This window comes from Portunus trituberculatus, chromosome 27, assembly GCF_017591435.1.
Source record: "Portunus trituberculatus isolate SZX2019 chromosome 27, ASM1759143v1, whole genome shotgun sequence".
Lineage (NCBI taxonomy): Eukaryota > Metazoa > Arthropoda > Malacostraca > Decapoda > Portunidae > Portunus > Portunus trituberculatus.
Window position 1 is genome coordinate 7,123,301 of NC_059281.1, and position 15,000 is coordinate 7,138,300.

General features: G+C 39.2%; 1 protein-coding gene and 1 non-coding gene across 2 annotated transcripts; both read right to left on the reverse strand.

Moving 5' to 3' along the window:
• Positions 1-1,943: 1,943 nt before the first annotated feature.
• Positions 1,944-2,014, reverse strand: Trnag-gcc. The gene has a single exon. It is a non-coding gene; the product is annotated as a tRNA-Gly (tRNA).
• A 7,060-nt stretch (positions 2,015-9,074) lies between these two features.
• LOC123509403 (myb-like protein V) lies at positions 9,075-13,190 on the reverse strand. The gene is made up of 3 exons (XM_045263696.1): positions 13,159-13,190; positions 11,423-12,496; positions 9,075-11,222 (listed from the first exon to the last, which is right to left on the reverse strand). The coding sequence occupies exons 1-3, from the start codon at positions 13,159-13,161 to the stop codon at positions 11,025-11,027; spliced, it is 1,275 nt and encodes a 424-aa protein (XP_045119631.1). The 5' UTR covers positions 13,162-13,190; the 3' UTR covers positions 9,075-11,024.
• Between the last annotated feature and the right edge of the window lie 1,810 nt (positions 13,191-15,000).

Here is a 15,000-nt window from a genome sequence, read left to right on the forward strand (position 1 = left end):
TACAGGCGCTATAAGCCAGGGCATAAAAAAGAAAAAAAAACTTATTATGTCATCTGAAGTTCTGTTAATGCTTCCTTTTCTTTATAATTTTTTCTGACTTTTAACATGCCTTTTAATGCTTTCATTTGAAATAATTATCCATCTTTACTACATACACTTCACTTACACACTTTTTTTATATATATATATATATATATATATATATATATATATATATATATATATATATATATATATATATATATATAGAGAGAGAGAGAGAGAGAGAGAGAGAGAGAGAGAGAGAGAGAGAGAGAGAGAGAGAGAGAGAGAGCAAATGAGAAAAAAATCGTATATAACCCATATAATGATAATAATAATAATAATAATAATAATAATAATAATAATAATAATAACAACAATAATAATATTAATAACAATAACAATAATAACAAAACGAACCAAACTTCTTTTGTTTAAATTTCTTTATTACCTCAGAAAATCCACCATTATCACCACCACCACCACCACCACCACCACCATGACTCACCCGTCTCTTCTCCCAAGCTTCCTTTTCACTCTCTAATACATGTCAAGTTAGTGTTGTTACTCCTTCAATCCTACAACACAATTTTCCTTCATGGAGCCTTTCAAAGAGAGAATGGTAAGGATAAAAAGAGGTAAGCAAATAAAAGTGTGTAAGTGAAGTGTATGTAGTAAAGATGGATAATTATTTCAAATGAAAGAATTAAAAGGCGTGTTAAAAGTCAGGGAAAAATTGTAAGGAAAAGGAAGCATTAACAGAACTTCAGATGACAAGTTTTTTTTTCTTTTTTTATGCCTTGGCTTATAGCGCCTGTAGGTTTGCTTGAAGAGCATTGGAAGCACTTTTAAGCTTTCACCCATTAGTGGCGCAGGCAATTTTATTTATAGTGGTTTCCATATTAGGGCCATATCACCACCAAAGCGCATCTTTGGAGTAACCACTTAGAACCCGGGTAGCAAGGTGACATGTAGATAACTTTAAACCACTCGACAAATGGCAAAATTTCAAGGTTGTACTTAATAGGATTCGAACTTGCGCGTGGACGTGTAACCGATCCCACGCTTACCACCTTATAATAGTAGTAGTAGTAGTAGTAGTAGTAAATTCTACGTGTGTAGCATAAGACTTGGAAGAGGGTGCATTAGTATTATTTCAGAATTACAACCGTTTGAAGAAGATAAGGACGAAGAAAAAGAAAAAAGACGATGATATCAACAATAACAACAACAAGAATAAGAAAAAGGAAAAGAAGAAAGAAGAGACAGTGTAGGAAGAGCAGGAAGAGGTTGGATATAGAAAGGAGAAGGCACAAATACTCTGAGTGGCGGATGCAAGAATACATGAATGAAGACCAATGGTTCACACACAGAGTCCAACTAAAGTACAATATTATTATCACCTGGTATGTTTGTCCGTCACTTTCTCCATACACATAAGCCTTTTCGATAGCCTCTCTCTCTCTCTCTCTCTCTCTCTCTCTCTCTCTCTTTTCTTTTCCTCTGTTCTCTCTTCATCTTTCTCCTATTCTCTCATCTTATTATCTTTCTCCTATTTCTCTCCTTCTCCTATCCTCTCTTCTCCCATTCTCGATCTCTCTATCTCTCTCTGTGCAAGGTATAACAACGATTGTTTTGCTTCATTTTATTTCGAGAGGTATTTTGTCACATGAGCGCCCCGCCGCCTCCTCGAGTCATGACTGCCCGGAGCCACACCTCCTCACGCCCCTGTCACCATGCCCTCCAAACATGTCAGACGGCCCCAGCAAGACTGTCACCAGGGCGTCACCACTGAGGGGCACACTGGTGACCCCAGCCCAGTTGAACACTCCGCGATGGACGGGTGTGAGTTCAGCAGCCCGCACAACTGACTCAAAATGAACCACAACATTCACCAGACCATAAAAATGACAACCTGTCTCTGCATCAACCAGGGCTCGAACCTGGGCCACTCACATGGCACGCGAGCATTCTACCACTAAACTATAGATGCTACGAGAGATATCAGAAGGTAATATAATTAAGACCTTGGTGCAGCCGCTCGGTGACGCATTTCCTCTCCCTCCTTCTCCATCCCCTCTTTCTCCTCCTCCTTCTTCTTCTCCTCCTCCTCCTCCTCCTCCTCCTCCTCCTCCTCCTCCTCCTCCTCCTCTCTCTCTCTCTCTCTCTCTCTCTCTCTCTCTCTCTCTCTCTCTCTCTAAGCGCGCACACACACACACACACACACACACACACACACACACACACTGTTGCCAACTTGTGTTATGAACAAGTGTGGACGCGTTACTGGATATCGGGTAGTCCGGTACCACACTCCCGGACCTCGAAATGCAGATAGTCCGTACCTGAAATTCCGCACCTAATTTTTTTTTTCCCACGGTCCGGTACCGCACCTCCGCACCTCTGCGGCCGCGTTCCGTTGGGGACCGTAAAGCATGTCGCCCACCAGATCGGAAACGACGCGTCGGAACGGACACGAAGCATCGGAAAAAAATCTAAACCATACATTTGAACGAGCTAGCGCCCACCTGATCGGATCGGAAACGAAACGACGCGTCGGATCGGAACGGAAACGACGCGGATATCTTGGAAAGAATATTTTTCTGATGCTTCCGATGCGTCCGAGAGACTGCGCATGCGCAGAACGGTGTTTGGAGAGGTTGTGATGCAGGGCTGCCATTCGTACGATAATTATCGTGTTTGTACGACAATTTTGCTTCAAATACGATGTACGATACCCTTCCTCACTATCGTACGCTTTGTACGACAATTCTACGCTTGTGGGGCCGTCTGTAGTGACAGCATTTTTTTTTTCCATAAATGTAATAATTCGTTTAAATTCAACATGAAAATGTTCTGTTTGTCTTTTTTTTTTTTTACTTGCTAAGTTGTATAATTATAGAAACTTTCAACGTGTAGCTGGACAGACTGAGAGATAAACACAGCACCCGCGTCGTTTCCGATCCGATGTCGTCTGAGCTGGTGGGCGTACTGAACGTCGTGTCGTGTCCGTTCCGAGGCTTCGTAAGCTTCCGCGGCGTTTCCGATCCGATCTGCCACGCGTTCCCTTGCGTTCCGTTGGGGTTGCGGGGGGTCAGCGTGCTAACTTCCAACGGGTACCGAACCCAAAACTATTAAAGCGCGCCCGAAAAATCTAGCCCGCACCTCAAAAAATAAAATAAAATACAAGTCAATAATACAACAGAGCTCCATATATATATATATATATATATATATATATATATATATATATATATATATATATATATATATATATATATATATATATATAACGAAATAGGGATTATGTATGCTTGTAATCATTGTAATGTATGCACGGTAGCAGTAACTGGAAGTCATTGTATTATTATTATTATTATTATTATTATTATTATTATTATTATTATTATTATTATTATCATCATTATTATCATCAGAGAGAGAGAGAGAGAGAGAGAGAGAGAGAGAGAGAGAGAGAGAGAGGAGCATGCTTAGACCTGAATGAATGACGTCACTCAAATGGCGGGAAAATATGCCTAATAGCACAGACCACCAAAACCGGCCGAAAGTAATGCTAGGGAGTGCGGACTGTCGTCTTTATTATTCTTTTTCCTTGAAAATCTCAGGTGCGGATGTACGGACTTAAAATTTCGTGTTTCCCCACATGTTTCTGGTGCGGAAGTACGGACTTAAAATGTCGCCTTTCTGTACCTGTTACTTCCGCACCTTTGAATTTTTTTTTTTTTTCCACACTTCGGACCTCCGCACCTGGTTTGGTGGTACGCAGGTACGGAGGAGCGGAGGTGCGGACCGAGGAACGGAAGTGCCCAGCTCTGGTTTTGAATAATTCAGATATAATGCTCACTCTAGTTTACATTCTGCGGACATGTGCGTGTGTATCTGTGTGTGTCTGTGTGTGTGTGTGTGTGTGTGTGTGTGTGTGTGTGTGTGTGTGTGTGTGTGTGTGTGTGTGTGTGTGTGTGTGTGTGTGTGTGTTTAATATTCTAACACTATATAATTGTAATGGTATTGCGAGCGAATCCGCTCACACACACACACACACACACACACTAAAATCATAATTATATTTTTCCACGATACTCAATGGTGTCTAATGACAAGAATGTGATGGTGGCAGTGATGGTGATGACTATGGTGATGATGGTGAAACGGGAGGCTAAAATACTGAAGACAGAGATGGGAGCTACAGAAAGTGGTGGGTACATGTTTAGAGAAAGTCCTGAGGATGAACACAAAGAAGGAGACGCAGGAGGAGGAATACATAGAAATACATAGGAAAGACAAGTGACAGGAGGCATTGCGACCTATGACGAGGTCACTCGTTCACTATACTACATCTGTAATAAATTATAAACTTATTACTTTGTAGGAGGCAAGGATAGAACAGATGGAGTTCCTCCCCACCCACCACTCTCTCTGGCGTTATCCGACAAGAAATCAAACTTAGAAAATATATCCCGATTGATGAGAGTATCAATCGGGAAATGTTACTCAGGAAAGGTCGGAAAAAAAAGAGACAATGTAATAATACTATCGCTGAAAAAAAAATCTAATATAACTTCCACTATCGCTATTGTATATATATATATATATATATATATATATATATATATATATATATATATATATATATATATATATATATATATATATATATATATATATATATATATATATATATATATATATATATATATATATATATATATATATATATATATATATATATATATATATATATATATATATATATATATATATATATATATATATATATATATATATATATATATATATATATATATATATATATATATATATATATATATATATATATATATATATATATATATATATATATATATATATATATATATATATATATATATATATATATATATATATATATATATATATATATATATATATATATATATATATATATATATATATATATATATATATATATATATATATATATATATATATATATATATATATATATATATATATATATATATATATATATATATATATATATATATATATATATATATATATATATATATATATATATATATATATATATATATATATATATATATATATATATATATATATATATATATATATATATATATATATATATATATATCAGAAATAATTTTCTATGTAGCATTTATGTAATTAAGTTTTGAACACAGCTACCATGTAAACTTGGACGACAGACCCTGGGAGCTTGCTCCAACATTCAACTACTGTTACGTTAAAAAAGTTTCTTCGCAAATCAGTATTAAAATGCTGTCTTTGAAGTTCCAAGCCGTTATTTCTTGTTACTAACTGCGAAAGCTCAAAAACATTTTCGTAATCGATCTTATCTATATTTTTAAGTATTTTGAAGGTTTCTATGATGTTGTGGTCAATGTTATGTTGAAACAGAGAAGACACGGAGTAGCAGTGTCTTGCGTTCAGGAACTCTCTCACACTGTGTTCTCAGAGAAATTAACATAAACACAGCTTGGGTTTTTCTTATAATAACAGTACAACTGTTTACACTACACTAGGATAGTCTTGTACACTCACGCACAGGTACAGATCTCTCTCTGGCAGTCGCCAAAGAGCGTTGCGGTCAGCTATTGTGATAGCCAGACTCCCACTAACGTAGCTCTTGTCCATCTTTCGTTAGCAAAAACTCATGACACCGGTGACCGATTCATATATTTAAGAATAGTTACAAATGCATTGGTTACAATAGTTAAGGTATTACTTCATTATCAATGAAAGAAATGAAATACATGCTAGTACAAAGTATGTCTATACTGTTATAATTACATATATATTATCCAGCAACCAGAGATTCCCACACTGAGCCTGTGGGAACGAATACCGACTTAGCATAATAGATGCTTGGAAATGAAAAAAGGAGGGATGTGTTTCTCGCTAAGATCAGCCTCGCTTCTCACGGCTGTGTGTCCGACATATACTCTTCAAGAAGGGAAGCCGTGGTACAGTGGAACCATGCTCGCTTTGGGATCCGAGGGGTCACCAAGCGCAATCTTGTCCACGGTCCGAATGTAGGTTGGGCTTCCTCACTCGGGGCAACGGTTCCGTAGTGGGTGGGCTTTGAGATAGGAGGTATCCAAAAAAGTATCCCCTTTAGCCCATAAATTCCCTTGAAAAGCCCACATGGTATAAATAAAAATAAAAAAAATGCCACACAGGACCAGCGCAGCCGCCATGCCTGCTCACGCCCCTATCAGTACGCCCTCCACACACGCCAGGCGGCTCCCAGAATGATTGCCCCTAGAGTTTCAGGATTGTCACCAGGGCGTCACTACCGACATGCCCACCACCGAGGTGACCCCGGCCAAGAGAAACATTCCGCGATGGACGGGTGTGAGTTCAGCGCCCCGCACAACTAACTCAAAATTAACCACAGCACTGACCAGACAAAAAAAAAAAAAAAAAAAAACACACACCCATTGTTGTATTCACTGGGTTTTGAACCAAGGTAGCAGCAGAGCGTCCAGCCACTGACCCAGAGGTCCCAATGTTATAATTGTCAGAAGTTTGAGTATATTAAGATGCTTGTAGCCGCCACTTCCTGTGATTATAATCGCTGACGCATTTCCTTTCCCTCCTTCCCTCCATTCCTCCCTCCCTCCCACCAACCCAACCTCCCACCCTCCATCCTCTCTCTCTCTCTCTCTCTCTCTCTCTCTCTCTCTCTCTCTCTCTCTCTCTCTCTCTCTCTCTCTCTCTCCATACACACACATACACTTTTGCCAACTTGTGTTATGAATAATTCAGATATATTGCTCACTGTAGTTTACATTGTAGGCACGTGAGCACGCCTGTGTGTGATGATAATAATGATGACAATAATAATAATAATAATAATAATAATAATAATAATAATAAATTATATATTTAGAGATAAGCAGCTTGAGAGCTGATAATATGCATCTTATATGAGGGGAAGCATTCTAATATTACATACTTAAAATAACACACTCAAGATTAAGCACAAATAGTGTTCACGAGTTGAGCATTTTCACTATTGTAGGTATTGCACTATTTTTGTATTTGTCTGTCCGGGAACGTATTTTTCCTTTTCTTTATGTTGTGGTTTATAGCACCTGTAGGCATACTTCAAGTTTATGTATGGGAAGCGCTGTTCAGCGTCCGCCCATCAGCGGCGCAGGCAATTTTATTTATAGTGGTACCCATATTAGGGCCCACATCACCATCCAAGCACATCTTTGGTGTAACTACCTAGAACCTGGGTATCATGGTGACAGGTAAGTAACTTTGAACCACTCAACAAATACCAGACCTTCAAAGCGGTATGGGGTGGGATTCCAACCCACTCGTGGATGTCTGCGGAAGTGCTGTTCAGCTTCCGCCTATTAGTGGCGCAGGTAGTTTTATTTTCTGTGGTGCCCATATTAGGGCCTATATCACCACCCAAGCGCATCTTTGGTGTAACCACCTAGAATATGGGTATCATGGTGACATGTGGGTAACAAATGGCATAACTTCAAAGTGGTTTGTGGTGGGATTCGAACCTAAGGGTTGACGTCTGCCAGATCCACTACACCAGTGCCTAGTGATGGCTGAACTCAATTTGATGATGATGATTATGATGATAATGAAGTTTTTAATGATGATGATGAGGAAGAAGATGTGGATGTGAAGGATATTAAGGCGGAAAAGTTGGAGGAGGAGGAGAAGGAGGAGGAGAAACAGGAAAAATATTTGTAGGTCAGTTCTCATGTGTCTTGCGAGCCAGACGTGACTTCCATCTCAACATCCGGCTGTTTCTTTTTCTTCTTGGCTGACAATAAGAAAAAAAATGCGTAGGAAAGAGAAAAAAACGTGTGACAAAATACCTCCCGAAATAAAAGGAAGCAAAACAATCGTTGTTATACCTTGCACAGAGAGAGATAGAGAGATCGAGAATGGGAGAAGAGAGGATAGGAGAAGGAGAGAAATAGGAGAAAGATAATAAGATGAGAGAATAGGAGAAAGATGAAGAGAGAACAGAGGAAAAGAAAAAAAAAACACGTCGCAGAGAGAGAGAGAGAGAGAGAGAGAGAGAGAGGCTATCGAAAAGCTCTTCCAACTCTTATGCTACACACGTAGAATTTACTACTACTACTATAAGGTGGTAAGCGTGGGATCGGTTTGACGTCCACGCGCATGTTCGAATCCTACTAAGTACGACCTCGAAATTTTGCCATTTCTCGAGTGGTTGTCACCTTGCTACCCGGGTTCTAAGTGGTTACTCCAAAGATGCGCTTTGGTGGTGATATGGCCCCTAATATGGAAACCACTATAAATAAAATTGCCTGCGCCACTAATGGGTGAAAGCTGAAAAGTGCTTCCAATGCTCTTCAAGCAAACCTACAGGCGCTATAAGCCAGGGCATAAAAAGGAAAAAAAAAACTTATGTCATCTGAAGTTCTGTTAATGCTTCGTTTTCCTTATAATTTTTCCCTGACTTTTAACACGCCTTTTAATTCTTTCATTTGAAATAATTATCCATCTTTACTACATACACTTCACTTACACACTTTTATTTGCTTACCTCTTTTTATCCTTACCATTCTCTCTTTGAAAGGCTCCATGAAGGAAAACTGTGTTGTAGGATTGTAGGAGTAACAACACTAACTTGACATGTCTTAGAGAGTGAAAAGGAAGCTTGGGAGAAGAGACGGGTGAGTCATGGGGGTGGTGGTGGTGGTGGTGGTGATAATGGTGGATTTTCTGAGGTAATAAGGAAAGTTAAACAAAAGAAGTTTGGTTCGTTTTGTTATTATTGTTGTTGTTATTATTGTTGTTGTTATTATTTTTATTATTATTATTATTATTATTATTATTATTATTATTATTATTATTATTATTATTATTATTATTATTATTATTATTATTATTATTATTATTATTATTATTATTATTATTGTTGTTATATAGGTTATATGTAATTTTTTCCTTATTTGTTTTCTCTTTTCTCTCTCTCTTTCTCTCTCTTTTATTTTTATATGTATCCGTTTGCTTATCAGCTTACCCGTCTGTCTATTTGTCCATCTGTCTATGTATCTATATGTCTGCATGTTTACTTGCTTATCTGTCTATCTATCTGTCCACCAGTCTGAGAATTTGTCTGTCTATGTGTTGGTTTTATAAGTCTATCTGTTTAGCTCTTCATACGAGTGTGTCTCTCTTTTTTATGTATCATGCTACCTGCATGTGTGTGTCTGTGTGTGTATGTCTGTCTGCGTGTCTTTCTATCTGTCTACCTCAGCCCTTCATCTGTCCACCGCAGCACTTCGTCCCTTGTCTCTTCACACTCACCATCCGTGGCCACCATTCACTAGAAGGGTATGGCCATGCTGCTGTCTGTCCCACCCTCGTCCACCCCACTGGCACTGCCCACTGCTGCCTCCACCCTTGCCATCCCTGCCCCATACCAAGCCCTAACTGACGCATTCCTGGCCCTATTCCTTGTGGCACATACCCCACACTTGCTCTCATATACGGCACTTTTCCCTGTGCCATTCCCTCCAGCATGGCTAATATCGCTTGAGAGTAGATACTTGGCACTATATCCGTCCTTATACTTGACCTTTTTCCTAATCCCATTTCTGGCACTGTACCTGCCACTGTGTTTGTTTTATTTGGGGCAGCATTCCCGGATATATACCTGAGAGCACAGCCGGTTTGATTTGCCTATTTGGCCACATTTCTGCTCCCATTTCTGGACCTAAATTCGGCATTACTCCAGATCTAAGTCTCCTCAGGACACTCTTCACAGCCCTGGCCGTGAATGGGTCTAGGTGTGGCGAGATTTGTTGCCCTTGGTGCTGATTAGCTTCAGGTGTATCGCTGCCAGGTGTTCCACGAGTGTTACTAATAAGAGATGGCAGTGGAAAAGTTGGGTTACTCTGCCATGCGCGTGTTACAGGCGTGGGTGTTCGTTGGTATGTTCGTCTACCATTTGCTGTTGCTTCTACTGCTCCTGCTTCGCTTTCAGTAACTCCAGCGTCAGTAGGCACGCCATTCACTTTATCATTTCGTTTTCTATTGTCGAAGTAGTGTTGATAGTAATGTAATTGGTCTTTTTCTTCGTCTTTCTGTCCCTGATTAGATCCTGCATCAGTGTCAGCATCCTCTATATCGTCTTTCTTCACTTCTCTCTCGTCCTTCACGTCCTCCTTTTCCTCCTTCTTCAGTAATTTCTGCATCTTCGTTTTCATATTTATACTTGTAGCCTGCGCCTTTCTTCTCTTTATCTTCTTTTTCTTCATCCACCGAAGCGCTCTCATAGTTCTGTTTTTCTTTATCTCTCTCGTCGTTTTCAATACTTCTTTCTTTGTCCTGAGTTTTCCCCGCGGTATCTGAATCATAGTACTCATAATCATACTCATATTTTTCATCAGTATTGACTCCTTTTTCGTTAGCGGCGGCAGTATCATTGTCACTCTTTTTACTTTCTTTCTCACCTTTACTATCACCCGAAGTATTATATTTTTCACCCTTTTCATCATCTTCCATCATCGCACTATCATTGTCACCTGCCAACAAACTTTCATCATCCACGTATTTAAGAGGTGATGGGTTGTATATTTCATTCACCGCCGCTAACATCTCTTCCTCCTGTTTCGTTTTTCTGCTAGTCTCCGCATCGTCAGTAGTGCCTCGGGTCTTTTTATTCCAGGTGTGGCTTGATTTACCTCTCTTCTTATGTGGGCGATTCAAATGGTGCTCTGACACATCTCTTGAAAATTCGTCGACTTCATAATTTTCTCTGTGTTGCGGGGAGTTTGTGTTCTTTGGCTTAACTTTTTCGGTTTGGAATCTCTGAGGCTTTACTTCTGCTAATAAATATTTGGATCTTGAATTTCCTTTGCTTCTTGTCGCTTGCCCTCGTTGCTTTTTGTCTTTACTTTCTTCTGAGTAACTTTCTGGATCTTTCTTCTTCATGTGCTTCTTTTTCTCCGTGTGTTTGTTATGCTTCCTTTTACTCTTTTTATACTTTTTGGCACCATTCTTCGTTTCATCATCTTCTTCCTCGCTTTCATTGTATCGAATGCTTCTCTTCTGTCTCCTCTTCTTCTTTTCCGTTTGAAGCGCCATCTTTTTTTTCGTTTCAGGCACAAGCAGAGGCACAGGAGAATCTAGTGAGAGGGAAAGGGAGGAAATTCGAGTGGGAGGAAAATATAATCTATAGTGAATTACTGCTACTCAGTCATCTTGTGTAGTCATGGTCAAAACTTTCTTAATAATCTACCTGTCATCTTCACCTGGTAACTTCACTCACTCTCTCCTGAAAGTCTAGTTAATATTAATAGGAATAGCTGGTATCCTTATAACTTACCCTTATTTTGAGGCTGGATAAGTGCAGATGGTTTGGACCTGTGTTTGACAAGAACGCGGGTGTTTGTTTGCGTTTATGATCATCCTTGTCTATCTTCACATTTTTCTTCCTTCTGTGTACTTTTCCGGCCTCCTTTCTTTGTGCAGTGGAGGTTTTGATCGGGAGAGACGGTTGTTGTGGTTCAGCATGAGATAATGTGACTTTTATGGGTTCAAATTCCTCTGAGATATTAGTCGTTGATAATGGTGGAGTGAGTGACAGTGGATGATTCAGTGGTAGTTGTGGTGGTGGTGGTGGTGGTAGGGTACCGGGTCTGGGTATGGGTATTGTGGGTGACTGGGATACATGGTTTTTGGGAAGTGGAAGGAGTGGCAGGGGTGTTTCGGGTGTCACGGATGATTTACTGGTGGGTGTATGAGTGTCAGTGAATGTGTACATGAAGACTTTGATCCTTCGCTTTAATGAATACTTGTGATAGCCAAGAAATCGAGGCTTGCTGGAGTGTGTGGCGCTCGGGAGTGAGTAAACTGTTTCTATAAAGACTAAAGGGAGTCTCTTTTTGTCTTCTTCGTTTTCTTCCTTCATCTCCTCCTCTTGCTCCTCTTTCTTCTGCTCATGCTCTTTAATTTCACTGCTGCCAATCATCTTTTTCTCGTGGTTATTTATGTCACTGTTGTCATCTGTGTCTGCATTAAGAGTCTTACTGTTGTCATCCTCTTTCTTGTCACCGTCATTATCTTTGTCTGTATTACTATAAGGGTCACTATCATCGTCATTGTCTTGCATACTGTAACTCATCTCACTGTCACTGTCTATGTCTCTGTAGGTCATTATCTCATTATATTCGTCACTGTAACTTTCCCCACTGTCATCATCACTGTCTATCACTTCATCATCATTATCATTCCACTCCTTCGTGATGCCTCGGTTCCAAATCTCACCCTCATTATCATTACCGTAATCATCCACCTCCGGATCCTCCATCCACTCCACCAGCGTCTTAGCCTCAGCTGTCTCCACCATCACCATCGCCATCACCATCACCACCGCCCACATCACCAGCTGTCTTGCACACTGGTAGAATAGAGGAAAAAATACTAGAATTATTTCCTTCGTGAATACACACACACTTCTGGACATATTAAGGACTCGACCAAAAACATACCTGTATACTCTCTCTCTCTCTCTCTCTCTCTCTCTCTCTCTCTCTCTCTCTCTCTCTCTCTCTCTCTCTCTCTCTCTCTCTCTCTCTCTCTCTCTCTCTCTCTCTCTCTCTCTCTCTCTCCACACCTGTCTACGTGCGACTGATTAACTAAGGTGAGGAATTACGTTGAGGTCTCAAGTGGAAGTATTACATAAGAATAACGTAAGAGAAAGGCTGAAATTCGTTGTGGTTTTGAGTACATCTTTAAGGAGTTCAGTTATATGTTTCAGTGATTTTGAATTATTAATACTAAATGATATCGAAAAGCAGAGAAAGAAAAATAATACTGAATAGATGAATATATAAGAACTAAAGTTGTCTTCAGACTTCTATAAATGAGTGAGTTTGATAGTTGTGACTTAGTGAACACCCGTTAGACTCACTTGTATATGTACATTCAAAATATTTAGTTATTCTTGTTTTTAATGCGAGTATTTTACACACACACACACACACACACACACACACACACACACACACACACACACACACACACACACACACACACACACACACACACACACACACTTACCATGTCTGGGATGAAGGAGAGAGGGAAAGGAAATGAGGGAGTAAGATTGAAAGAGAGTGTAATATACAGGAAGTTTAAACCAGTTCTTCCTCTCCCCCCACCGTGAAGTTTCCCAAACAGTTTCATTTCCCTCATGAAGGAAGTGTCAACATCCTGTCTGCATTCCTTCACTCCCCCCTTCCCCTAGCCGTCACTCAGCCCCTAAAGGTGAACTCTGAAAATGAAAAGAAATCCTGGAAAAAAAAAACAAGAAACAAAGCACGTGTATAGCTATAATATTTTTTCATCTGGCAAGAACACAGTTTTATATAAAGAATATCCACCTATCCATCATCTGTATCTATTTATCGATCTATTAATCTATCTACCTTTCTGTCTGTATATCTGTTTATTCGCTTATCTATCTATCTGTCGTTATCTATCCATCTTAATATCTATCAATCCATCTATTTCTCTATTTCTCTATCTATCTATATGTCTATCTATCTATTTTTTATTCATTTACCTATTTATCCATCAATCAATCGATCAATCTTTATATCTATCTATCCATCTATCCATTTATTTACCTATCTATCTATCTATCTATCTTTCTATTTATCCATTTATGCAAACACCACTCAATCATTCACTCTATCTAGTAAACAGCCAGTCTACTCAACTACCAGGCTATCACGTTTCTCAAAGCTAGGCGAACTCATAATTTCAGGAACAAGAACACAAAGAGAGAAGAGCGCAAGTGTAGAAGGATGCTTAAAAAGACTTATAAGGTTTACCGCACTATTGTTGTTAGGGATTGTTGCACCAGTGGAGAGGAGTACAGTTACGTAAAGTTGATGCTACTAATGTACAGAAGGAATAGAAGGAGGAGGAGGAGGAAGAAGAGGAAGAGGAGGACAAAAAGTTACATTTTATACCGGCTCGCCAAACCTCATCCGTCTTGCCGCCTAAACGTGACTTCCATTTCGTCCTCGCGCCGTGATGGTTTCTCCTCCACCTGAGAGTGGAGGAATAAAAGAGAAAAAAATAACGACGAAGGGAAAAAAAGTGAGTTACAAAATACGTCCTGGAGTGAAAAGAAACATAAAACACTTGAGGAAACGGAAAAAAATAGAGGAAAAAAAGAAGAGCACGTAAAGTTTGGAAATGCGTCATTGGTGGAAGGCTTAAGGAAGGAGAGAAGGGAAGGAAGCTGGGTAAGGGAAAGAAAGAAAATGAGAAGAGAGGCAGACATGGAGAGGGTTGAGAAAGAGAATGTGGCTTAATTGATTGACACGTTACGATTTGTGGCCTATTATATCTACCCATTAAGAACATTATAAACGTTTGAAAAGGAAGGTATTACCAGAACTTTATTGGCAGCTGAAGAGTCACAATTCAGGAAGTAATCTAGACCTTTGTTAGAACTTATTACGTTGTTCTATACACTGGTGCGCCGGTAAGTGATGCCGCCACACACCCTCCAGTCAGCCGCTTCATTAACACCGACTTTGCTGACTTACTTACACGAGCCGTCTTTCTGTATTTGTCGCATACTTACCCAATTGTTATTTACTGTTGCTACTTAAATGATCTAATACCAATTGTTACTTGAATGGTCTAATAATGTAATAAAACTAACTTAGCTTTATTTTCAATGGATGTTAAACTAATATTCGTATTTTTAAACACTTTTGTGCATCATCTCCACTATTTCAAAAGGCTTTGTCTAAATTAATATGAGTTTTTAAGGTGTTTTTTTTTTTTTTTTACAGTTCTAGAGGTAGAGTGACAAGATTTCTACACTATTAACCCTTTAGAATTGGGACGCATATTTTACCATCAAATTTTGTGCATAGTCAG

What these genes read in the sequence shown, in the direction of transcription:
- LOC123509403 (XM_045263696.1), bottom strand. An exon ending in TATCCAGCCTCAAAATAAGG is followed by an intron (nt 11,223 to 11,422) that starts GTAAGTTATAAG and finishes CCCTCTCACTAG; the next exon opens with ATTCTCCTGTGCCTCTGCTT.